General features: G+C 45.1%; 1 protein-coding gene across 1 annotated transcript in view; it reads left to right on the forward strand.

The window, feature by feature from the left end:
• JMJD1C (jumonji domain containing 1C) overlaps nt 1-26,964 on the forward strand; it is a 280,338-nt gene that overhangs the window by 86,640 nt on the left and 166,734 nt on the right. The window contains exon 2 of the mRNA XM_077258765.1: nt 17,399-17,563. Within this exon, the coding sequence (XP_077114880.1) occupies nt 17,399-17,563 (165 nt within the window). The remainder of the gene's footprint in view (nt 1-17,398; nt 17,564-26,964) is intronic.

The raw sequence follows: 26,964 nt of genomic DNA on the forward strand, positions 1-26,964 counted from the left end.
TAAGTGGTCCCAAGTACTTTTTTCTGATGAAAGCAAATTTTGCATGTCATTCGGAAATCAAGGTGCCAGAGTCTGGAGGAAGACTGGGGAGAAGGAAATGCCAAAATGCCTGAAGTCCAGTGTCAAGTACCCACAGTCAGTGATGGTGTGGGGTGCCATGTCAGCTGCTGGTGTTGGTCCACTGTGTTTCATCAAGGGCAGGGTCAATGCAGCTAGCTATCAGGAGATTTTGGAGCACTTCATGCTTCCATCGGCTGAAATGCTTTATGGAGATGAAGATTTCATTTTTCAGCACGACCTGGCACCTGCTCACAGTGCCAAAACCACTGGTAAATGGTTTACTGACCATGGTATTACTGTGCTCAATTGGCCTGCCAACTCTCCTGACCTGAACCCCATAGAGAATCTGTGGGATATTGTGAAGAGAAAGTTGAGAGACGCAAGACCCAACACTCTGGATGAGCTTAAGGCCGCTATTGAAGCATCCTGGGCCTCCATAACATCTCAGCAGTGTCACAGGCTGATTGCCTCCATGCCACGCCGCATTGAAGCAGTCATTTCTGCCAAAGGATTCCCGACCAAGTATTGAGTGCATAACTGAACATTATTATTTGATGGTTTTTTTGTTTGTTATTAAAAAACACTTTTATTTGATTGGACGGGTGAAATATGCTAATTTATTGAGACAGGTTTTTTTGGTTTTCAGGAGTTGTATGCCAAAATCATCAGTATTAAAACAATAAAAGACCTGACAAATTTCAGTTGGTGGATAATGAATCTATAATATATGAAAGTTTAATTGTAATCATTACATTATGGTAAATAATGAAATTTAACACTATATGCTAATTTTTTGAGAAGGACCTGTATAAGCTGGCTGTAGAGTTTTGCCCCCAGTAGTTTAGCTGAACACTCCTGTACATGGATGCTCCGAGACTGATGCTTGTGGGGCCTTCACCTGACCTCCCACCATCATGGCTGTATATACTTTATATTCTTTTTACCATGTGAGATATACAACATTGAGAGAAATGCAATATCAGTAATGACTCGGTAATCGGGTAGTTTCCGTCATTACCAAAGCAATCTGCTGAGAAAATAGTAACCTGACAATACATTTCTGGGCTCTGGATGCGCTGCTTTCCTTAGGATGTGAGCGCTTTTCCAGCCTTTGTTTTGTTGCTATGGCTCAGACCACAGTGCGCAATAAAGGAAAAGGGAAGAAGTTGCCAGAAAAGCCTTAGGTTTAGTAACATTCAGCATCTAGAAGGCGGGAACCAGCAGACAGACGCACTGCTGTACATATGCGGTAATGGAAGCCCCCCCAGAAATCTCATCCAAGTGGAACCATTAACGCAAAGCAGAGTTTCTGGTCCTGGTGGTGAAACCTTCTCCCCAACGGCAGATAGCTTGGGTTATGGCTTTGGTTGTCTGACTCTCCCCATTGAGGGTTGAGTACCATTTTTTTTTCTTCTGTACAGCTGCCATGATGGCTCTTCTGTACGTTATACATCTATTCTCTCATGTTGTGATATAGTAAAAATCAGAATTCCCAGTAAATTATATCATGTGTGGATAGGTGCTCAATCATGGGTCCATTGTAAACTCAAGTCACAGATTGACCACTTGTGGCAGCTCCTGACCACATACACACGCACTCTCCCACACCTGCTCCTGACCACATACACACGCACTCTCCTACACCAGCTCCTGACCACATACACACGCACTCTCCTACACCAGCTCCTGACCACATACACACCCACTCTCCTACACCAGCTCCTGACCACATACACACGCACTCTCCCACACCAGCTCCTGACCACATACACACCCACTCTCCTACACCAGCTCCTGACCACATACACACGCTCTCTCCCACACCAGCTCCTGACTACATACATACGCACTCTCCCACACCAGCTCCTGACCACATACACACGCACTCTCCCACACCAGCTCCTGACTACATACATACGCACTCTCCCACACCAGCTCCTGACTACATACACACCCACTCTCCCACACCAGCTCCTGACCACATACACACCCACTCTCCCACACCAGCTCCTGACCACATACCCACCCACTCTCCCACACCAGCTCCTGACCACATACCCACGCACTCTCCCACACCAGCTCCTGACCACATACCCACCCACTCTCCCACACCAGCTCCTGACCACATACACACGCACTCTCCTACACCAGCTCCTGACCACATACACATGCACTCTCCTACACCAGCTCCTGACCACATACACACCCACTCTCCTACACCAGCTCCTGACCACATACCCACCCACTCTCCCACACCAGCTCCTGACCACATACCCACGCACTCTCCCACACCAGCTCCTGACCACATACCCACCCACTCTCCCACACCAGCTCCTGACCACATACACACGCACTCTCCTACACCAGCTCCTGACCACATACACATGCACTCTCCTACACCAGCTCCTGACCGCATACACACGCACTCTCCCACACCAGCTCCTGACTACATACATACGCACTCTCCCACACCAGCTCCTGACCACATACACACCCACTCTCCCACACCAGTTCCTGACCACATACACACCCACTCTCCCACACCAGCTCCTGACCACATACCCATGCACTCTCCCACACCAGCTCCTGACCACTTACCCACCCACTCTCCCACACCAGCTCCTGACCACATACACACACACTCTCCTACACCATCTCCTGACAACATACACACCCACTCTCCCACACCAGCTCCTGACCACATACCCACGCACTCTCCCACACCAGCTCCTGACCACTTACCCACCCACTCTCCCACACCAGCTCCTGACCACATACACACACACTCTCCTACACCATCTCCTGACAACATACACACCCACTCTCCCACACCAGCTCCTGACCACATACACACGCACTCTCCTACACCAGCTCCTGACCACATACACATGCACTCTCCTACACCAGCTCCTGACCGCATACACACGCACTCTCCCACACCAGCTCCTGACTACATACATACGCACTCTCCCACACCAGCTCCTGACCACATACACACCCACTCTCCCACACCAGCTCCTGACCACATACCCACGCACTCTCCCACACCAGCTCCTGACCACTTACCCACCCACTCTCCCACACCAGCTCCTGACCACATACACACACACTCTCCTACACCATCTCCTGACAACATACACACCCACTCTCCCACACCAGCTCCTGACCACATACCCACGCACTCTCCCACACCAGCTCCTGACCACTTACCCACCCACTCTCCCACACCAGCTCCTGACCACATACACACACACTCTCCTACACCATCTCCTGACAACATACACACCCACTCTCCCACACCAGCTCCTGACCACATACACACGCACTCTCCTACACCAGCTCCTGACCACATACACATGCACTCTCCTACACCAGCTCCTGACCGCATACACACGCACTCTCCCACACCAGCTCCTGACTACATACATACGCACTCTCCCACACCAGCTCCTGACCACATACACACCCACTCTCCCACACCAGCTCCTGACCACATACCCACGCACTCTCCCACACCAGCTCCTGACCACTTACCCACCCACTCTCCCACACCAGCTCCTGACCACATACACACACACTCTCCTACACCATCTCCTGACAACATACACACCCACTCTCCCACACCAGCTCCTGACCACATACCCACGCACTCTCCCACACCAGCTCCTGACCACTTACCCACCCACTCTCCCACACCAGCTCCTGACCACATACACACACACTCTCCTACACCATCTCCTGACAACATACACACCCACTCTCCCACACCAGCTCCTGACCACATACACACGCACTCTCCTACACCAGCTCCTGACCACATACACACGCACTCTCCTACACCAGCTCCTGACCACATACACATGCACTCTCCTACACCAGCTCCTGACCGCATACACACGCACTCTCCCACACCAGCTCCTGACTACATACATACGCACTCTCCCACACCAGCTCCTGACCACATACACACCCACTCTCCCACACCAGCTCCTGACCACATACCCACGCACTCTCCCACACCAGCTCCTGACCACTTACCCACCCACTCTCCCACACCAGCTCCTGACCACATACACACACACTCTCCTACACCATCTCCTGACAACATACACACCCACTCTCCCACACCAGCTCCTGACTCTGATTCTGCAGGTCTCTCTCTCAAATTTTAGGACCAGTTAACCTAGAAGAAACCCCAAATGATTATTTGATTGCCTATTATACTTGGGTCTGGAAAAAGAGGGTATAGAGGGACCATTTATACTATATTTTTGCAGGGTATGACCACAAACGGGGTTTGTTTCTAGTTGGTAACCATGGAGACACCTGGATCTGCATAGAAGCTGTGTACACTTTTTTTTTTTTTTTTTCAAAAAGGTTATTCTTCCTTCAAACCGACCACAGGAATTTACAAGCCTTTGCTCATATCCTCCAGCTGGAATATGGGAATTTTGAGCACAGACTTCTTCAACAAGATGTGATTTGATGGAAGAAATATCCCACCCTTCCACTAATCCTCGTATTTAAACTAGAGATCAAACCGGCTCATGCCTTTCTTTTCAGCTTAGCTTTGCTGAGCCCTTTGTAACACGACAGAGCTATTCATTACTGGAAAAGTGAAATCTTGTGAGATCTTCTGTACATAAGAGCAGGGAGTGAAAGGCTCACATGTTCCTATGAGGGGCAGATTGTAATATTGGCTTGTAAGTGACTATGCCAAAGGTGCTGCCCTGCTATCGGACGTGTGGATTCAGAGACCTGAACTTTCTTCTTACGTTTTCAGGGATCGTGTTCTTGGATCTTATAGGTGTAATGATGAATATGCTCTATTTGGTACTGCACCAGACTTGTAGCATTTTGGTGAATGGGGTCTGGTAATAACACTCGTCTGATGGGTGATCATAGAAGGGGCATTGTCATTCATTGTTTCCTCATCCTGCTTCTATATGGAATAGACTTGTCTTGTGTCTTCCTCCGATTCACATCCTGGAGATGGCGCTGTTGCTATTGCTGACGGTTTTACTTATTCTTTGTAAAGGGCCAGTAAAGTCACCACTGTATGTGTGGTGTTAGTAGAGAAGGCAATTGCATGTCGCCATCATATTCTGCATTCTGTATACAGAAATTTAGTCTCTGCCTTGAGGCTTATTTTACTTCCGCGACAGAGACTCTCACATGGGTCAGTTACGTCATCAATGTATGTATGGGGTGTGGATTGCAAATGGTACTCCTAGAAAATCCACCCACGCACGTGACGAGCTCAGTGCGGGAATTGCCCAGATCTCCTTCCTATTAAATAGGTGTCTGTGTATTGGCCTCTTTCCTAATGATGACACACAGCACAATAATATATAGATGTTGTGCTATAATGGAGACAAGATTGCAGTTTTTCCTTTATGGTTCTTGGATTTTCATTCACGTGCCTTATATAGGACAAGTACTTTATTTATTTTTTCCTCCCACTTTCTTTGTATACCCAGCTTCCATCGCCATCATCCTCCATTTTTTGTCAAATCTTAGTCCTCCATACGCACAGTCATATAAAGAATCCTGTTTTTTTTCAGATCTGTAATAAGATTTCCTTAAGGAGGGCTTCCTGGAATAGACTCCTAGATTCTACCCCAAACTACCCTCTACTTATGAGTAGTGATGAGCGAATATACTCGTTACTCGAGTGGGGATTGCCTACCAACCAGGCAACCCCCATATGTACTTATGCTGGCTAACAGATGTAAATCATTCAGCTGCGGCAAAAAAAAAACTAAATTTCCGAGCACTAAAAAATACTTGGAGGACCCCCGAGCATGCTCGAAAAATCTTGAGTAACGAGTATATTCGATCATCACTACTTATGAGAGCCACATGACTGGCCAACTGGCTTGTTGACAGGATGTCACAGCTGACATCTTATTGATGGACAGGCTGATTTTGGAGCTCTGGCAGGGCACTTGAAAAATCCAAAGTGGTGGTGCCGAAGCCAAAAATCTGGAGAAAGGGAAGGTAAAAAGCATAAAAAAATTGGTTGAAAACCCCTTCAACAGGTGTAATAGTTTTCAAATGGAACTCGAAAAATGGAGTTATGGGGCCTCGCGTACCGTATCAACGAGATATTCTAGAATATTATGCGGTGCGCTGGTCTGCCTTGGGGAACAAGTTCAACTTGCCAATGGTCTGTTCTTACTAGGAGTCAAGCGGTTACTAGATGTCTCGCTATTGCGTAAAACATGCCCGCTCGGCCAATCTTATAGATTTATGGTGGTCTCGGGGGACACTCAGTTCTCTGGCCGATATATGGCCAGTTTGGGGGGTTTGCAGTGTTAATTGTGTATATTAGACGGTGCGCCCTTCATGTATTTCACAGCAATAATGAATTTATGACTAATCGGATGTACACCACCAACATGTGGCTATCTGTATGAAAAAACATTCATTTGCATGGCTTGATTAATTTCAAAGCACCTGGATAATTACATCCCGAAGGTGGAAGCTTATTTTTTTGCGCAGGCAAAAAGAAAGCGCAGCGTCTGTTTAACCGTAATTGACGACAGCAGCTGAAACCGAGACAAGTGATTGTTGTATGTCCTATTTTCACAATGCAAATGTGTCTCCCGACAAGTTCTCTTCCTGTGCCTGCTGTTCCACATTTACAGAATCAAGATGATTATTTTTTTTGCCTCCTTTGCAGACATCTGTTGTGGAGCCGGAATACAAAACCTGACAGTATGGCCGTTACCAGGCAACCCGATCTAAGAATTCCCATTTATAATCCCTCTCAGGCCAGAAATTCATAATGCATCTCCGCCACATGTTCAGCTCAAAAATGTCACGTAAAGCTCCCTCGTCTTCCCTACTATGAATATCAAACCTACTCAGCCGTGCAGCCGCTCTGCATTCAGCCTTGTGATGTTGTCAGACGCTGCACATGATTGCCGTCATGTAATGTGCACACGACGTCCCGTGCAGCCTGACCATTTAGCTTTATGGCATTTTACCTCTTTTTATAAACCACTGTATGGAGACGATCAGAGACCTGGAGTCTTTCCAGCTATCCGTGCAGATTATGGTGGAGAGCAGTCGCGTCTGCTTGCCATGCACCACTTATTTGGGCAGCCCTACCTCTCATGATTGGATGTGTGTGTGCTCCTGTAGAAAATGTCCACGCGTTGGAATCTATCCAGGGTGTACTGTGGCGGCTGACTTCAGGAGCAGAGCTGGGGGAGGCATGTTGGGGTTCCTTTGGGAGGCGAACCCTGCCAGAGGTGTCTGGCAGCAGCTTATCCTGCTTTCCTTATGGAAATAAGCATGCACACATGGCTGATCCCATCACACTTGTTTACGGGGAGTTGGGTGATAGCTGCTGGCTGAATGTACTTTATTATGCTGTGTTAACCCTTTTAGTTTGCATATAGCCAGGGCTGTGGAGTTGGTAAGCCAAACCTTCGAATCCTCAATTTCCATGACTCCGACTCCACAGCCCTGCATATAGCCTAGTAAATAGATGAGCTGAGGTACATGCAGTAGGATGGCTCTACGTGCTCGAGAATGATACACCTGCTCTTTAAAGCTTTGTTGAGCTGTTGATGTATTTAATGAAGTAATTTGGTTTTCTTATCAAAAGTAAAACTGGAAGTACGCATATGATGGCTGATCACTAGTGATGAGCGAATATACTCGTTTCTCGAGATTTCTCTAGCACGCTCGGGGGTCCTCCCGAGTATTTTTTAGTGTTCGGAGATTAACTTTTTCTTGCCGCAGCTGAATGATTTACAGCTTGAATATCTGCTTTTCTCCTGAAGAACCAAAAGGGTCAGGTATTAAAATTCAGACTGCAGGATCCTCATCTTCTGCCTACATTAGCTGTCGGGAAGAGCTTAGAGCCCCAGTACACATAATCCACAGGTTTGTCCAACTTTAGTCTGTGTATGGTGACCTTAAGTGGAATCTATCACCAGGCTTTTGTTCACCTAATGCGACAGGAGTCTTAATGTAGAGACGGAGACCCTGATTCCAGCAATATGATTCCAGCACTTACTGGGCTGCTTATTATAGTTTTGTTAACCTCCAACTGATCACAGAGATTACCGTATATCACTAGAGGACTAGTAAGCCTGTATTCCATCATATTCATGCGCTCTGCATAACCCCGCCTCCACCACTGATTAGCATCTTTCTGCCTATGCACAGTGTACACAGAAAGCTGCCAATCAGTGGTGTGGGTGGGGTTATGCAGAGCTCAGCATTCAGATAAGTGGTAGATCTGCAGCAGATAAACTATTTTGTCAAAACTGCAGCAAGCAGGCCCAATAAGTGATAATTTGCTGGAATCGAGGTCTCTGCCCTAACCTCATGCTGCTCTCAGATGGGGTAGCAAAAACCTGCCGACAGATTCCCTTTACATGCCAATTAAAGCATGATAAAGGGATATGGAGAACTAAAATGTGTGCAGTGATGTAGGGCGACATCTGCCTGGAGTCTGTATCCTCTGCCCCAGTTTGCTGGGTTTCTCTTTGGTATTCTGGTCTCCTTCCAATTTAAATGGTTCGCCCCATTGAGAAGCGGGGCCGATGTGAGCGTTGGCAATCTCAGTAGAGTGCTGTGGAGGATTATGTTGGAACTACGTAAATAATCTATGAAAACTGCACCCGCCGGCCCATAATGAAGTCCAATTCATATAGGTGACAAATCACATGATGGTGACGCAAATGTGGTCTGACCCCCTGTGACCTGTGCTGGGGTTTCCTCTTATTATTCTATGTACAGGAGGGTGTTTGTCAGTTTGTTTTTTTTTTTTCTATATTTTTTTCTATTCTGCAGAAAATAGTCACTGTGGTATTTGTTTTATTGTTCTTTGTTATATGTAAGACGGTGTTTGTAACACAGTTAATCCGCTCTCCCCGCTGTGCCGTTTTTAATACTACTGCAGCAATTCCGTTCCCAGTTGCCTAGCAACCTCAGAGCAAGCGGGCTGATGTGGCACAGTTCTTCTCATACCCGGCTCTGTGTCTGCGCGTTGCCAGGCAGACATGTGACACTGCTGACTAATATGCTGAAAAACAGCAGAGTTCTTCTAGGACTTTTCAGAAATGGAAAACGGATATAAACTTATTTTTATGTCCCCATTTTCCTGGGCTGTATGTCTGAATATCGTATCCTGGACAGTTGTTACAGTACATTCATATTAATTAAACTATGATGAATTACTATAGGCAATTTTGATATTAGACCCCATGTACACGATAGACTAAAGTTAAGCAAACCCGCCGGTATCGGCCGACGGTCTGTGTATGGCTCTCCGCAGACGTGGTCTGACGGCAGAGAGCAGGATCCGGCCTGTTGGATTTTCAAGAGCCGATTCCTAAGCCGAAGACAGGAGTGCTTGGCTGAGCGTTTCTTTGTGTGGGGGACATGGCTGGCGACCCTAAATCATCTGACCAACAGCTGATTAATATGTATGGGGGCCTAGAGTGTTTACAGTGAAGGAAATTTTATCCTTGCTGATTTTGTAAGTTTGCCCTCTGACAAAGACATGAACAGTCTATAATTTTAAGGGTAGGTTAATTTAAACATTGAGAGACAGAATATCAAAAATAAAATCCAGAAAATCACATTGTATAAATTATATACATTTATTTGCATTTTGCAGTGAGAAATAATTATTTGATCCCACTGGCAAACAAGACTTAGTACTTGGTGGTAAACCCGTTGATGGCAAGCACAGCAGTCAGACGTTTTTGTAGTTGATGAATTGATGAACATGTCAGGAGGAATTTTGGTCCATTCCTCTTTGCAGATCATCTCTAAATCATTAAGATTTTGAGGCTGTCGCTTGGGAACTTAGAGCTTCAACTCCCTCCATAAGTTTTCTATGGGATTAAGGTCTGGAGACTGGCTAGGCCACTCCATGACCTTAATGTGCTTCTTTTTGAGCCACTCCTTTGTTGATTTGGCTGTATGTTTTGTGTCATTGTCTTGATGGAAGACCCAGTCACGACCCATTTTTAATGTCCTGGCGGAGGGAAGGAGGTTGTCACTCATTATTTTACAGGACATGGCTCCATCCATTCTCCCATTGATGTGGTGAAGTAGTACTGTGCCCTTAGCAGAGAATCACCCCCAAAACATAATGTTTCCTCCTCCATGCTTGACAGTGGGGACTGTGTTCTTTGGGTCATAGGCAGCATTTCTCTTCCTCCAAACACGGCGAGTTGAGTTAATGCCAAAGACCTCAGTTTTTGTCTCCTGTGACCACATCACGTTCTCCCAATCACTCACAGAATCATCCAGATGTTCATTGGCAAACTTCAGACGGGCCTGCACATGTGCCTTCTTCAGCAGGGAGACCTTGCGGTCACTACAGGATTTTAATCCATTACCACATAAAGTGTTACCAATGTTTTTTTTGGTGACTGTGGTCCCAGCTGCCTTGAGATCATTAGCAAGTTCCCCCGTGTAGTTTTAGGCTGATCTCTCGCCTTCCTCATGATCAAGGATACCTCACGAGGTGAGATTTTGCATGGTGCCCCAGATCGTTTCTTCCATTTTCTTACTATTGCACCAACAGTTGTCTCCTTCTCACCCAGCGTCTTACTTATGGTTTTGTAGCCCATTCCAGCTTTGTGCAGGTCTGTGATCTTGTCCCTGACATACTTATAAAGCTCTTTGGTCTTGCCCATGTTGTAGAGGTTAGAGTCTGACTGATTGAGTCTGTGGACAGGAGTCTTTTATAAAGGTGAAGACCGCTATCTATAATGCAGGTAACCAGTTGATTAGGAGTGTCTAACTGTAGGAACAAGAACTCTTAATGGTTGGTAGGGGATCAGATACTCATTTCTCACTGCAAAATGCAATACATTTACCATATATAACTTCAACTATGTGATTTTCTGGATTTTACTTTTGATATTCTTTGTCTCAATGTTAAATCAAATAATGGATCAAATAATTATTTTCTTCACTGTGTATAGAGTCTGTCCCAGCTTTGCTTCAGAGGTATGTGTTGGCCTGTTACAAATGTATATCTACTATGTAGGGGGCTATCTCTAAAAAGTCCCCATCACCAATTTGGGTGGAAGGGGCCCTTTTAAGTGTGCGGCAGGCATATTTTAATCCTTGCATCTAGAGGTACTGTACTTGTTTTCCATTGGTTTGTCATGGTTGTCAGCTCACATGATTTCCGAACAGAGCTTTCTTCTCATACCTTTTGTTTCTTGCACTTGCCGCCACACTATACGAATTATGTTTGAGGCTCCTTGTCACAGTAAAAGTTTTAGGATTGGTCTTGCTCTGTGCACTAGTAATCTAGCAGATCTTTTGTTGATGGAGGTTGTCTGGGCCATCGCCTTCCTTGTATGATGTGTCGGGTTTGCTGACTGCTTCCATTCTTTGTTTTGAGGTTGAGTTTGCACAATAGTAGGCTTAATTCTGGTTAATAAGTAATATAACAAGACCTACTCCACCATAATCTCTAAAAGAAAACCCCATTGGACACAGCAGAGAGCTGTATGTATGTATTAGGGTTGCACCTTCACATTAAGCGACGCTGCAGCGATAGCGACAACGATGCCGATCGCTGCAGCATCGCTGTTTGATCGCTGGAGAGCTGTCACACAGACCGCTCTCCAGCGACCAACGATGCCGAGGTCCCCGGGTAACCAGGGTAAACATCGGGTTACTAAGCACAGGGCCGCGCTTAGTAACCCGATGTTTACCCTGGTTACCAGCGTAAAATGTAAAAAAACAAACAGTACATACTTACATTCGCTGTGTTATATACTATTTGGGCTGTTATATACTGCGTGGCCACTGTTATATATTGCGTGGCCTGTATTAACGCAACGGGTATTCTACAATATGTATGTATGTATGTATGTAGCACAGGCCACGTAGTATTTGTCTGCTATATACTACATGGCTCCTATATACTACATGGCCTGTGCTATATACTATGTGGCTGCTATATATATATATATATATATATATATATATATATATATATATATATATATATACATATATATATATATGCACGTAATGTTCATAAGAAGAGATGAGGGCACTCACCGGACTGAAGTAAAAAATGGTTCCTTTATTGAAAACAATACATCCAGAAGACGATTAAGGCCGGGGGAGAGGGAGCTCGTGCGAGCAGGGGAGGACTTCCCTGCTCGCACGAGCTCCCTCTCCCCCGGCCTTAATCGTCTTCTGGATGTATTGTTTTCAATAAAGGAACCATTTTTTACTTCAGTCCGGTGAGTGCCCTCATCTCTTCTTATGAACATTACGTGCATTTAAATACTTTGTTTCTACGAAGGAGCACCCCGGTTTCATGTGATGGTTTGCAGCGCAGAAACCATCTGTCATACCCGCAACAAATAGTGTGTGGTGGAAGTCATATGTGGGCTGGTGCCGCTTTTTGTATCTCTTGTATATTGATATATATATATATACATACATACATACATACATACATACATACATACATACATACATACATACATACATACATACATACATACATATTCTAGAATACCCGATGCGTTAGAATCGGGCCACCATCTAGTAACTATATGTTAGTACATGGCTTGTAGGTCGGTTTCTATCTTTATCTTTCTTTTTCCAGTGTGTTTACTACTACAGATGTAGGGGCCAGATGGCTCCTATGTTCCCCCCACTACAGTGCAGTTTGGGGGTGCACATCCTGATACGTGGAGGGATTGCATTTCTGCGCTTCTCTAATATACACACTCTTCCTGAGTCGCTCTGTATTCAGGACTGGCCGTGACCAATAATTATTGGTGTGGTAGCCGGTACAGGAATATAGTGCGGTTACTGCTTTTGTAGGGTTTATCAGGACCATTCCGCTAGTGAAGATTAATGTCGCCATCCCCCATCTTCAGTGCGCTGCGTCTCCTGAGCCGTCATGGCTCTTATGGTATTGTCTTGCAGCTGCAGTATCCGCACCTTTCATCCAATATTCATTGTTATTGTGTACAACAAGACAGGTGGCTCCAGTCCGCGCTCGCTGAGCCCGGCGCAGGAAGAAAGCCATACACTGTTTCACCTTTGATCACCCTCACTGGCTGGAAATTCATTAATTATCCACAAACCTGTTGGTGTCAGAAATGGGTACAGCTTTGCTATAAATATGTGAGTAAAGATTGCCGAGCATCATCTGTGTTCTGTGGTGGCGACTGTTCCTCATGTCAGGTTGAGCAGTAGAGTAAATCCAGTTTGTTACAGGGAAGCGTCCTGCTGCCCGAACCACAGGCGGCATAAATCCAAGCCTGGCTGTGTGATTGCACCGCGTATGATTTTGATCTGAAGCGCATCAGTGTTTCAGAGAAAACAGTATGAAATGTGCTAAATTGTCTCAAAATTTTTGAAAAAAAAAAAAAATTAAAATTTCTGACTTGCAAGAAAAAATTCCGGACAAAGGGTTGTCAATGTAAATGTGTTATCAGACTGCAATCTAACAAGTAAAAGATAAAATGAAGATATTTCCATGTCGTCTGTTCTTGACCTTGGGGGTATTAGTGCACCGAGCGTGAGACGTAGCACCGCACCCGGACAAACAGCTCTCGCCTGTGTTCCCATCCCTTATATTTAGGCTGGTAAGACGGATACATCGGGCCAAGTTGTGTCTTTTGTACAAATGTGGCATCCAAAATAAAAGCTTTGCCGTATCTTCAGCGGCAGACGTGGTGTTCGCTGACACACTGGCAGATGGTACTAAGTTTAGACTCGCATTAGAGAAGAATTTCTTTCATGTAGAAGGTGAAGACCTCCTTATCCAGCACTGTTGGGAGCTTATATAGCCCGGTCTCATGTTTTCATAGATAGGCCTTTGCGCTGGCTCCATTATGTGAGCTATTAATACATGATTATTGGGTACAACACTTTCCTTTTATATTGAACAATTGAATTTGTTCAGACTTAGTTTTGGTGCAAATCATTGAAACAACATAGAATATCCCCAAATCCATATTTAATGGAGTCAGTTAGTGCCATAATTTGTAGCAACGTAAGTTAGAAACCAAGCAGGTGGGTAGGTGTATGTAAGTGACTGGCCCCGCCATGATGCAGCGGTTCTGTGTGAACGCTCCCTTTAAATATTTCCCAAGCTCTCGAGGGGTCCTGATTCTTCTAAGAGATCCAGGAGCTGCTGTGTCTCACAAGCAGTGCACCTTGGGGAAAGTATGCAAATAAGCTTTCTTCCAGAAGGAAGTGATCTACCTTGCCCATGTCTGACCAATGACCCAACCGTAGAGCGCGGTTTAGGGGTCCTTACTACCCATTGATATAGAGCAGACTTCTGCTAAGCTGGGTGGGATGCCGGTGCTGCAGTCCTTGGTGGTCCTTCTGCACTCTCTGCTCTTGTAAGGAGCCCCCCAGGCAGTGCTGGTTGTCGCGGGGGGGGGGTGCAAATTAGCGCTACGAAATATCAAATCCTGTTTTCCTTTGTGACCCATGATGGGGTCTGCCGTGGCTCTGTAGACCATACTTGTCTTATACTCTTAAATTCCTAAACCCCTAACGGCGCAATACACTAATCTATAGAAAGCCTAAGCCGTTGGGTAGATGAAGATTCCGTACACACGGCCGCCTGGGTCAGGATCGCATGAGAGGCGCATTGTTTGTGTTTTCACCATGTGGGTAGAATTGAGGTCATTGCAGCTGACAGTGACAGGTGATTGTCAGGGGAATGCATTCTCCTCCTCTCCCACAGAACATACCAGTGACAGTGGGGGAGGAGGAGGAGAGCTCGGCTCTGTTTGTTCTGTTTCCTTACTGGAGGCTTCACTGGATATGATGTGTTTACTGTGACTAATTACCATGGGTGCATCTGGGGTCAGATGGACTCCTACTTCAGACCCTTCTCCTGTCTGAAGGCCTAAGGTGACATCTAGGTGGCAGGATTTAATTTGCGGCTTGTTCCCTTCTATTTAGCAGCTTTCACAATCAAACCATCATATTAAAGATGCGGTCTGCACATTAGGTGGCCATTTACACTGGACTGCTGGACGTTTGGCTGATGCTGGGGGCCGGGATAAAAAGGATTGGACTGCTGAATTTCACCATGCCCGATCATTTGTTTTCAAGGCAGAATCCCCACTCCTTATTAAGAGCAATGGCAGCTCAGCCAAACTAAACTTGAGTATGTGTAGAAAGATTGGGAACAGAAGCTGTTGGCGGAATTAGAGCAACTGAAGATTTCTGGGCACACGTAGACATTACTAATTAGGGAGCATTCACATGACTGTATTGCGGCCTTTTCTTTGTCTGTATTAGGCCGCCATACCTGGCCTGACAGCGGATCTCCTGACCCTAATGAACAGCATCATATGATTATTATAGTGACACTACATTTGTGTCGTTTTCGCAAGGCCCCATACACATTAGATGTCAGCAGGATCGGACGACCATCTGATATGTATAGGGGTCTCCTGACCGACCCCTTACAGATTGTTAGCAGACATATGGATCAAGCAGATGGAATGCAATCGCTCGATCCTTTTTGTCTGACGGGGAGATTGGCCGCCACCATATAATTCTCATAGAGAAAGTTGGAGGGTTTGGTCGATCCAAACGTTTTTGTAGACTTGGCTTTCCGTCAGCCGATGGAGGTCTAAAATGTTTGTCAGCTTTACCTACCGTGCTCCTTGAAATGTACAAATTTGGTTTGGAGACTCCTTGGATGCTCTCTGGTTCATGCATGAGACGGACAGGACATTCTGACCGCTAAAAGGAAATCTGCTATTTTCCATGTAGCGAGTAAATCGCTGCTCTCACAGACCCGTCACCAATAAAATGAATTTACTGCTTGATTATGTGTGCTCATTCTCTGTCCCTGACCCTTCCATGTTCCTAAGGACGATGGAGGCTTTCTGCCGGCATGATGGCTGTGCTGCTCTTCTCCGCCGAGGTTTGCCAAGGCTTTCCCTTAGATTTAGAAGAGCTATTTTCAGTCTGTGCCCAGAGGGACGTTTGGCCGGCCTCATAGACTCTTGCTAATGCATTCAGTCTCCTTGCTAGACAAATGATACCGAAGGGAACCCATTGCTAATTCTCAGCAGCCCTGTTTGGCAATCCGTCTGAATATGTATAATTTTGTGTGATTTTGCAATTTAAAGCGACATGTCAGGCTTGTTGTTAATATTGAACGAAACAATGACTAATTGGCCTTAATTACTGTGACACCATATGACTTTGTATTGACCCCTGATGCGGAGATTTCGGGTTGCTGCAGTGGTGTTGAAACGCTATTCTTTCGTGTAATAGGATTGTGAATGTCAAGCAGCTTGGTCTTTATAGCCTTTTGCCTACACTAACCACCATAGTGTACACTGTCAGCTGGTTCCATGAGCTGGTGGTGTGTGCCAGAGCCCCCTAGGGTATGAGCACAGAGTATTCCTCCATAGAAGCTCTGCACATCAGCGCATGGCGTGCTCACTGATCCATAGAGGCCACCGTAGGGATGCTTGCACCTCCATAAGGCCAGAATGTGTGCATGAGTCTTGGAAGTAATTACTGATGCAATAATGCAGCTAATCTGTAGATGATGAACTCTCTGATAAGTAATCCATCTTTTTGGGAACTTTTTTTTTTTTTCCCTGCTGGAACCATTTGCTTTGTCAAGAAAAAGCAAAATGATTTCTTCCGTACGTGGTTGGCAGTCTAATAGGTTTAGGGCTTGTAGGACATGGTGGGGCAACCCTTTTTTGTGTGTCTTATATTGTCTGAGCAGTGGGGAGAAGCTCCTGCTGCAAACCACTATCTTATAGACAGACCCAAGATAGAGGATATTTCCATCTCATACGTTTCCCTTCTCCTACTGATCCCTCTGAACCATTCGCAGTCAAAGATGACACCCAAATATTTGTCTATGGCTGACCATCTAATGTATGAGATGTTTGGCCAACTTTAGTTGTTGAAAGTGGGGTGGGAAAACTTTAGGAACAGCTCACAATCTAACACTGCTGAAAGCTAGTAGAAGTGTATACAAAGGTTTGGAATACAGGTTTAGTAGGAAAGCCTTCTTTATTTTATTTATTTATATATAAAGTACCGTAATTTACACAAAACAAATCTCCATGATCCACGTGTTTGCCTTTTATTCTGCACTGTTGTGTTTTACCCCCATGTCGGAATGATATCTTCTACTTTTAATACTTGTTGTGAACCAAGATGCTAATTCCATGTATGTATGACGAAGGCTTTAACCCCTCGTCGCTGATATGTATTGCTGGTAATGTAGATGACCACGTGTGCTGCAGTCTATAGCAGCAGCGCTCGCTCTACATGATGCTTACTCATCTATGTGTTTTGTTTTTCTTTTTAGGTATATGTGGAATTTGATGATTTAGAATGGGATAAGCGAGAATGGGTGAAAGTGTATGAAGATTTTGCAGCCTTTTTTGTGGAGTTCCAGCTGGTCTGGGCCAAGAAGAAAGACCCCAGCCAGGCTCAGGGATCAAAGGTCAAGCAAGTCCAGTGGCCTGCTTTGGTAAGAGGGGATTTTAATTACAGTTCTTCAATGCCGCCTTTCAGTTTTTGCTCCTGAGTGTTTGCTTTTCACAGTTTTGCTTTGCAGTATGTAACAGTCATGATGGAAATGTCTAAATGTTTAAAATATTTTGAATCCGTGAATGTGTAAGGTACGGACATCTCCTATGTTTATATGGTTTTGCAGCTGGTGTTCTCAGAGGCACCATGTCTAAATATTCCCCTTTTATGCAGTTGACCTTTGAACTACTGACCCATACTTTGCTGCCACTACCTCTTGCTGTGTCCCCTGCTTCCCCACCCTAAATAGTATTTTTCACCTCCTATGCAGTAAATGCCCCAATTTCATCAGCGGGGGTTTGATGGCTGAATGGTGCAGTCCTCTGCTCATGTTTTGGGAGCAGCGTCACTTAGGCTACTTTCACACTAGCGTCGTTTGCAATATGTTGCAATGCATCGTTCAGGAGAAAAAAACGCATTCTGCAAAGTTGTCTGCAGGATGCGTTTTTTACCCATAGACTTACATTACCGACACATTGCGACGTATTGCCACACGTTGCAACCGTCGTGCGATGGTTGCGTCGTGTTTTGCGGACCACAGGCACGAAAAAAGTTACATGTAACGTTTTTTTGTGCGTCGAGTCCGCCATTTCCCCTCCTCCCCGGACCTTACAATGGGGCAGCGGAAGCATCGTAAGACTGCCTCCGCTGCCCACGTCGGGCATTTATATCACAGCATGCGTCGGTACGTCGGGCCGACGCACTGCGACGGGCCCGTACCGACGCTAGTGTGAAAGCAGCCTTACACTGTTTGTTCTCCAGATCCCAGGGCTTCCTACAGTAAGTTCTCCACTGCTTGGAAAGTGATGGCTGCTTATTCTTATAATAAGGGGAAACCCTAAATTGCTAAACAGAGGGCTTGAATAAAAGCACTTTCATTTGGGGTATGACATTATTCCACCCCCACCCAGCTGCTCTGCTACGTCAGAAGATCTGGGGTCTTGTCTTGTGACCTTGAACAATCTTAGTGTTCGGCCACTAAAAAGCTACATTGGCACCTAAAATATTGTAATAACATTTGATAGAAGGATAACTTTTTTCTTTTTTGACTGCTCAGCAAGAAATTGTAATTGCTCCTGGTGCGATTCAAGAACAGACCTGCAGAGGGGCATGAGCAATGATCTGCCTGAAGTCAGGCGGTGTCAGACATCTGCTCACAATCCGGGCCTGGCCCTGCAGCTGTGTGTCGGGGAGCGTGTCTTGGATGCCATCTGAAAGGGAAAGCATTTCATACTAATATTGCAAACATAACACACACAGTCTGTTTTCACAGGCGCACATGTGCGGGGATGCTTTTCTGTATCGGCAGCATCCTTTCAGATTTTCTGGAGGCTGGTGCAGGTCAGGGAATGGATTAGATATAGTAGCCATAAGGTGAGGATGCGTCATGCACTGTGATAAGAGGAGTATGTGGTATTACTGATTTCTACATGTAAGGGCTCGTTCACACCACTGTATTCTACGTCCAACAAAACATCGGATTGCACTCTGACCAATGTTAATCTATGGGGTTAATTTTATTTGGATCGCACTCAGCCATGCAAGTCAATCAGTGTGTGGAAATCATCAGACTGCACTCAGATGACGTTTGAGTGCAATCAGATCTCTGCGGAGTGACCCAATGGAGATGATGGGGAAATTTTGGGTGTTACCAGTTGGGGGCATGTCCCTGCACATTAGCACTGTTCAGTCTGGCTGGGCACACCCTCTTGACAGGGAGAATGATGCCTCTCATTTGTTAATGTGTTCACAATTTTCTAAGAGGAATAACAGAGGAACAGCACAATGCAGAGTTATAACAACTGATGATCCCCGGTGGTTATTTCTTGGCGAGTACTGAAATGGAACAGCGCACATGTCCTCTTTAACAAATTCCATTATTATTGTAAAGCAAATGCCTAGGGATATAAAATTCCCACCCCCGGCAGAACAATGTATAATGGCCCTATTACACTATATAGGCGCCACGTTGTACATCCCCCACCAGACACACGATAATGGAAAAGTAAGATTCATTGTGACTTGACAAGGAAAGCGAAGATGGAATGGAAATGAGCAGCAAGGACAAAATACTAATTGCCGCTTTCTCATTGAGCCTGGTGGTACGTTGGTTCATTAGGAGGCTGCCGGGTGGCAGCTCATTTACAGAGCTCCAGTAGTTGGATCATGGAGAGACATTTGCAGTGCTAGACACAGCAGGTGTGAGTCTCGAACAGGCAGTCTTTGTGGCTTTTTTCCTTTTTTTTTTTTTTCTCCGATTGATCAGCAGGGTCTTTTCTGAATGCCCCGGGAGTTGTTTATTACGGACCTTTCTTACATTCGCCTTTTAGTACGTTTCTGGAGGCTCGCATCTTGTGGTGGACACCGGTTGAAATGGGATATGTCATCTTGTTTAGTGGTTTTATTAATAAAATGTCATATCGTAACTTAGTCATATGGAATAATTTCATGCAGACAGTAAAATTGGTAGTCGTGGCCCCATACTGGCAGTAGCCACATGTGAATGTTACAAGGTCTTTTTTTAAATTTTTTTAAATAAATGAACTTTGTAAAGGACCCTGTACACTTTAGATGTAAGTATGTCAAACCAGACGATTTTAGAGGGACCTGATTATCATCTGAAGTGTATGGGGGCCTCCCAACTGTTATTTTTGACAGATGTCATCATGGAAGAAAAAGATTGTGTTTTCCCAATCCTTTTTGTTCCCAGGGGTGGGGTGATATGTTACTGTCAGGTACATTGTGGCATTAGAAGATGTCGCCCATAACACAGGTGGACATACCATTGGTGAAATCTGTGCTTAGGAGTTATGGGGGCTACTACCACCCCAAAAGCAGGTGGAATTGTGCTCTATGATGAGCTTACCGGACTGCAAGCACCCATATATTGTTCTGGCACAGGGGTCTCTTCTTTGTGTCCGATTCTGGCCCATTATAAGGTCACGTTAAGTGACAATGATTAATGTCTTCCCTGTGCTCTGTTGGAGGGCCCTCGGCCCATCTCTGGACATGGTATATCGAATTATCGGAGCTTGCCATGCTTATTGTGGCCATGGTGGGGTACGGTGCAGTATAATATTATAGTACCTACTCATGGCACATGGTTATATAGCGACACATCGTACATGTGAATTAGGGTTTGTGTGTTTTACCAAATGATGGACGAGGGAGCTGCAGATTCCTAGTTCGGGGCATCACAATTGATGAATACTTTCTGCTCCGGACCCCAATCTGATTTGATAATTAATCTTTAACTGGGGCTTTTGCTGCTGCTCGGACTTCAGCTGTATTGACATCATTCCAGCATATATGTGTAATTGCCTAAACGAGCTGTTGTCATTAGCATTCCCCCTGGTGTAGATCAGGTCTCGTGCTTCTTTGTCTTCATGCTCCGTTTGTAATGCCCATTTGTCAAGTAATAATCCGATGTGAGGCCATTACCTAGGAACTCGTGTATGTGAGGAGCTTCGGAGAGACTCCTTGCAATCTGCTTTATCTCATGAACGTCTGATATTCATAATGCTTCTGAGGGTCCGGCAGGAAAGTCTTTTACCTTTTTATCATTCACAAAAATTATTGCTTGACATCGGGGGTCTGTACATGACTATCCATCAGAGGTAATGCCTGACTCCCCTATAAACCAATCAGCCAAGCATGTAAGGGAACTGTAAGATTGGGGGTGATATCAGCAAGTGTCTGTAGCTGCTAGGAAGTCTTTCATTGGGACAGTGTAAGTTTGGAGGGATAACAAAAAAGAGAGACCAGGCCGCTGGGTTTCAACATGCTTGGGCCAGGGAGTTTTTGGCCAGGAGAAATTGAAGATGTGTGGGCATCGTGTAGGTTTTCCTTTCCTTAAAAGTACGGTAATTGTCACGGGGCCCAGTGACAAAGCAACAAATTAAATATGAAAATTCTAGTCTCTTCCTGAACTGGTGCTTCTCCTCTGCACTCTGCTGTGTCTCCGGACATCAGAGGACGCTGCAGCCGATCAGCTGCCCATTAACAGTTTGTTAATAATCAATAGAAATTCCATCAAGGTTAGATATAACGCCCACCCGTGTGCCCAGGACGAGCAGACAAGTGCTTGTTTCCGTACTGCTTCTCTGATGCTGGACAGCTGATAGATTTGCTTTGGTCCGTGTGCGATCTCTGTATGTTCGTTTTCACACTGACGACCCCTATTTTCCATTGAAGCTGGCCGGAAGATCAGCTGCTCACCGATGTCCTGCTTTAGAAATCTGCCATCAGCTGTTTTTTGCCAGGGAAGCTCAGGCCGGTCATTTATTGTGTCCACTACGATAGAATCATAGTATTACACGCTCATCATTCACAGTAATGGCCGTCCATAGGGAATTTCTTCCTCCCCCAGAAGTATCCTGAATTTTTAGGCTTTGTTCACATCTTGTGTACACACATGATGTATTCAACATACATGCTCGCTGTGTAAATGCCCTTTATTATTCACCCAATGAAAGCAAAAAGATCACTAGACCGGCCTTAACCATGGGGCTCTGCAAAAATTGGACACAATTTGGTAAACTTAATCTCTTACATTTTGGACAGTGTACAAAGTGTGGCACTATACAGCTCTACCATGGCAAGGTTTGGAGGTATATGACTGGCCTATACGTCTGATCTGAGGCTATGGTGAGATGTGCTCAGCGCTTTAGTATCTCCGATTGTGTCTTTTATTTTGTCTTCTGTTTCTTTTCTCATTCGATCCTCAGTGATTATTTAAGTCAAAGTCAATGAGACTTCCCCACATACAATGGTGCAGATGTGGGAAGGAAGTCGTGCTGCAAAGTATCTCTTGTGTTGTGAATATAAAGGCCCCGCAGTATAGTGGGAAGCGCTATTATAATGGCGTATGTGTTCTCATGATTCCACACCAGAAGGACCTTGCCTTGTATTATGTGTTTGCAGAGAAGTGGGCTTTCTATGGATTTAGTTGCTTTGGAAACCGATATTGCATATTCCGGCTTTATCCACAGATGTTAGACGCAGCAGGACGAAATCATGGAAACCGAGGAGCTGAACCTGTGAATCTGCTGCTAAAGAGGCCGTAGGGGCGGGCGGCACAGCTGTAGTGGTGTATAGGGGTATTGCCTACTTGGATCCCTCCATTGGCCTAATTATTGCTAGTGAATATCTGTTTTCTTATATTCTAATGAAGATGGTTATGAAACTGTTTTTGTTAGTCTCTGTAATTGTTTCCCTTAATTTGTTTTTGTTTTTTTAAACAAGGCACAATTGTCATCTGTTTGTGAAACATTTCATGGGGCTGGAAAATCTTTTTAATGAGGTTTAATGAGAATGTTAAACTCTTGACCATGTGAAAATTTAGACTGAATAGGTTTTTATTGGGAGACGATATTTTTACTGTGTAAAACATTTTAAGTTTGTTTACGCGCCATATTATTTTCACATCATTCCCATTCTGCCATTATGCTTAGGCTTTCCATTGGATTGTCTCCTCTTAAATGGGTAAAATTACAAAGCGCGTGAAAAAAATTAGCAACTTGGCAATTTACTTGTTATAAATTCTCTCCATTCTGATAAATAGATTTTTAATTGTGTAGCTTACGGCTTTTTGTCTCAGTTACTGCCACCGCTGCAGTCTCAATAGTGGCCTGTCTCCAAGGCAGAAGGAGAGCAGCATTTACAAGCTCTTTGATCCAGATTCAGGGACCCTACACTCCTCCTCCAATGCTGCAGAGGCAAAGCTTCATCTACTAGCAGTCTCCGAGAGCACAGTGCAAGACCACGAAACAACCATACCACCGATCTGAACTGTCAATCAATCCGCAGCGCACCGCCCCTGGCAAGCAGAAGCCAAGAAGGGGGGTGGTGCACTTCTTAAACTATGATACACTTCAAAGGGTTGTATCTGCTAGTGTCCGTAAACCACAGTAAGCACATTGTCATTCAGCCCTCTTGGTCTATTCTGCTGGGACCATTTACAAGTTGGCCATTACTTTTTATCCTAAGGTCTAACCTTAGGATAGGTTATCAATATCTGATGGGTGAGGGTGCAGTACCTGACCTCGGCTGCTATAGAGATGATGGCGCTGTTGTGTTATAGCAGCATGCAAGAACTTCCGGTAACTGCTGAGCGACGGTGGTGCCGGATGGCTTCTCCTCAGGGTAGGCCATTATTAAAAAAGCGCAATAGTGGCCAATCCGTTTATTAGGCAGTGGACGGGAGGGAGACACTTGCTGGCTGGTACATTGAACTGATTTTTTTTTTTTGTGGGGTGAAAACTTTCTTTGCTTTTTTGTTAGTGATTACATTGGCCATGAAACAAGTTTAGGAAATGATCAGATGACCACGATCACTATGTGATTGATAGGGTCAGTCGCTGCTCCTTGCATTGCAGCATGGGAACGTACAGAGGTTATTGGCACTTATCTGGAGTATGACACGTTCTGTGGAGGTGAAGGTCGCCACCACACAGAGAACTGAATGGCAAAGGTGGCCTGGATGGAAAGATCGGCGTAGTTATCAGACACCACTTTCTGATCCATGCCATAAATATTTCTATTGTTGACGACCTGTAGAGAAGGAAAGGAGCATGTCCGTCATGAGCGTCCTCGTGCAGTTTACCCACTTGGTTAATAAATGACTGGCCCATCTGTTGTACACACCGTTCTGATCAGAGCTGTCGGGTCATTGATCTGAAGATAGGTTTCATGTGAAAATGACATTTAGGTCAACAATGAAGGAAAAAAAAAATTTCCACTAGCAAACACAATCCAGATTTTCCAGAAAGCAAAACATGGCAATATGGTTCTCACATGATGTCACCACGTGCAACAGATGGATAGATGGTTTTCTCCTATATATCCGTCTATCGATCTATCTATAGATATATCTATCTTTATCCACACGTGATGTTGCACGACTCTGGATTGTTCCCACTTTTGGCCACACATAAGGGTTTATTGGAAGGTTTGTTTTGTACCGGACCCCCCAGTCATCTTCACATCTAGCTGTATCTTCAGCGGTAGCATTATATAGAACTGTGCGGGGTGTTTTATTGTCTTCTCAGTGCGGTTAGATTTTGATCTGAGTCAGATACAGGAAGATCTTCATGCCAAATCGGTTTGCATCAGCCTGTGAGGAGGAATGAATAATGTACGAGCTCCAACACTCCTTTTCCAGGCACTTGGTGAATAATTAAAGGGCACACTTTCCTACACTGTCCTTAGCACACTTGCTCTGCGAGTTCTCAGCGCCAGTTCGTGCTCTTTCTCCTCTTGAGATTCAACCATATTTCTGCCCAGTATCAGGACGGACCCTCTCGGGCCAGCGTGGACTGTGGTAATGAGTGCTTTGCCTAGGTAAGAGTCAGTGGTCTTTGTATGGAGGGCTTCCAGGCCTGACCTGCAGTCAGTCATCTTACAGCTTGAGCTCAGACTAGAGAGCAGCTGAGGCTTCATTTGTCATGTTTTTTGTTGTGGTTTTGTTGCTATGGTGGGGGGGACACAGGACCCTTCATTCTGGCTATAGCTGGGGGCAAGTGCTCTGATCTTCTTCCAGTTATCAACTATTTAGGAGATAGATAATCATTTAAATGTCCATATCGATTTTCCATGTTTCTGTTCTGTTCCGTTTTAGGATTTTATGCCCCAATATAGTTGCTTACTGACGGAGGGGCCGCATTGATTATTGTGGGGTCAGTCTGATTTCCATTTATTGTCCGTTTTATAGAACAGAGGAGAAAGCTCTGCATGCTGCACAATTTCTTCCGTTGTAAAAATTGACAAAACGGCTGTTGTCTTGACCCTCTCGTTATCGTTCCTCAATAAAGCACTGTTCCCCTGCCCCCTGGTTTTTGGCTGGCTGGATGGGAAGAGGGTGCGCCCTTGACGATGGACCGTTCAGACTGATGGCTTGGCTGTGCTGCCGGCCCGTACTGTGTGCTCCCATCGATGGAGCTTTGCCTCTGTAGCATCGGAGGAGCGCAGGGGCATTGCAGCTGTATGGATCCTGCCATCTTCAGAGCAGCGCTTGCAGGCTCTTATGTAAAGAGCTTGTAAGCACATGCTCCTTGCCTAGGAAACCAGCCACCTCTGATAGACTGCAAAGGTGACCAATAACTACGGCAACAAACTGTAAACTAGGGATTTTTAATACCCATAAAGTTCTTGAAAATGTAGAGAATTTTGACCGTAGTTATGTTTTCACAAGCACTTCTCAGATTGAATTAATTTGAAGATGAGACTGATCCTTTAAGTAAGTTTATAGCCTGTGCATCGAATAGGAGAGGTTTATTCACATCCTGCTATCTGCTGTGAAATGTATTAATTTCTTCCAGACTCCAGCAGGTGTAGTAAGACGTGTCTGCTCCCTAGGAGCCGTATGGTCACTTGAAGTGCTTGGGGTGAGAACATGGAAATTTTGAAGTATTTTAAGAGCTCTTGGAGAGGTTGTTCAAACATCCTTGAACAGGCAATGGCCTGCCTAGACTATTGCTTCAATCACCGCATTAGGTCACTCGTCCTCCAGGAGAACAATGTCTGATTGGCATTTGTGCTCCTGAGTAGGAGAACATGTTAGACGTTGTAGCTTCAGAGCTGTAGAGAATTCCTGGAGGCTCAGCAATGTCCTGAAGACCACCGTCATCACATCTCTTCATCCCACCGTTGCTCATTAGATAGGATAATTGTACAGGTTGACAGATTTTTATTTAAATGATGGAATATTCATTACATGTGAATAGATGGCAGGATAATTATTGTGGGGTCCCCCCATCCTAAGCATGTAGTGGGGCTGCAACGGTTTAGGTCTTTAATGATATTTCCTCATTCATTGCTTAAACCCCGGATCGGTGCGGACCCCAACAAGTTAAAATGTAGAGGCATATCTACTATGTGGGTTTCAAGGTTTGGGAATAAGAGAGGTCATATAGGGAGACTCCTTGAAATTCCGCCATGTAAGGGAGGTTTGGGAAGGGGCTGTTATGGGTGGTCCGCAGTATTCGCATATACAGTAGGTGTTTTTGGCATCGTCTGGTCTCCAGCCCTCGGTGCTCATGATGACATATCTACTATGCACATAGCTATCCTCTTGGCATTGGCAGAATCCTTTAGTTAGTACCTTTTTAGTCTCTTGCCTTACATATACATACATATTTCCAGTATAATCTGTTGTAGAGACCCACAATTTGATTTTCATGTGTATGTAACTGTTGTGCAGTTTTGTGGTTCCTCGGGATTACGCTTTTCGGATGATGCAGTTTGTAGTGTGGTCTTCACAGCTTTCCATTCCACATGCTGCAAAGTAATCATCAGCCTTGTTCTGAATGAACAAATCAGTCTGACACATTGTGGATGATGTGG

Source organism: Ranitomeya variabilis, chromosome 4, assembly GCF_051348905.1.
Source record: "Ranitomeya variabilis isolate aRanVar5 chromosome 4, aRanVar5.hap1, whole genome shotgun sequence".
Classification (NCBI taxonomy): Eukaryota; Metazoa; Chordata; class Amphibia; order Anura; family Dendrobatidae; genus Ranitomeya; species Ranitomeya variabilis.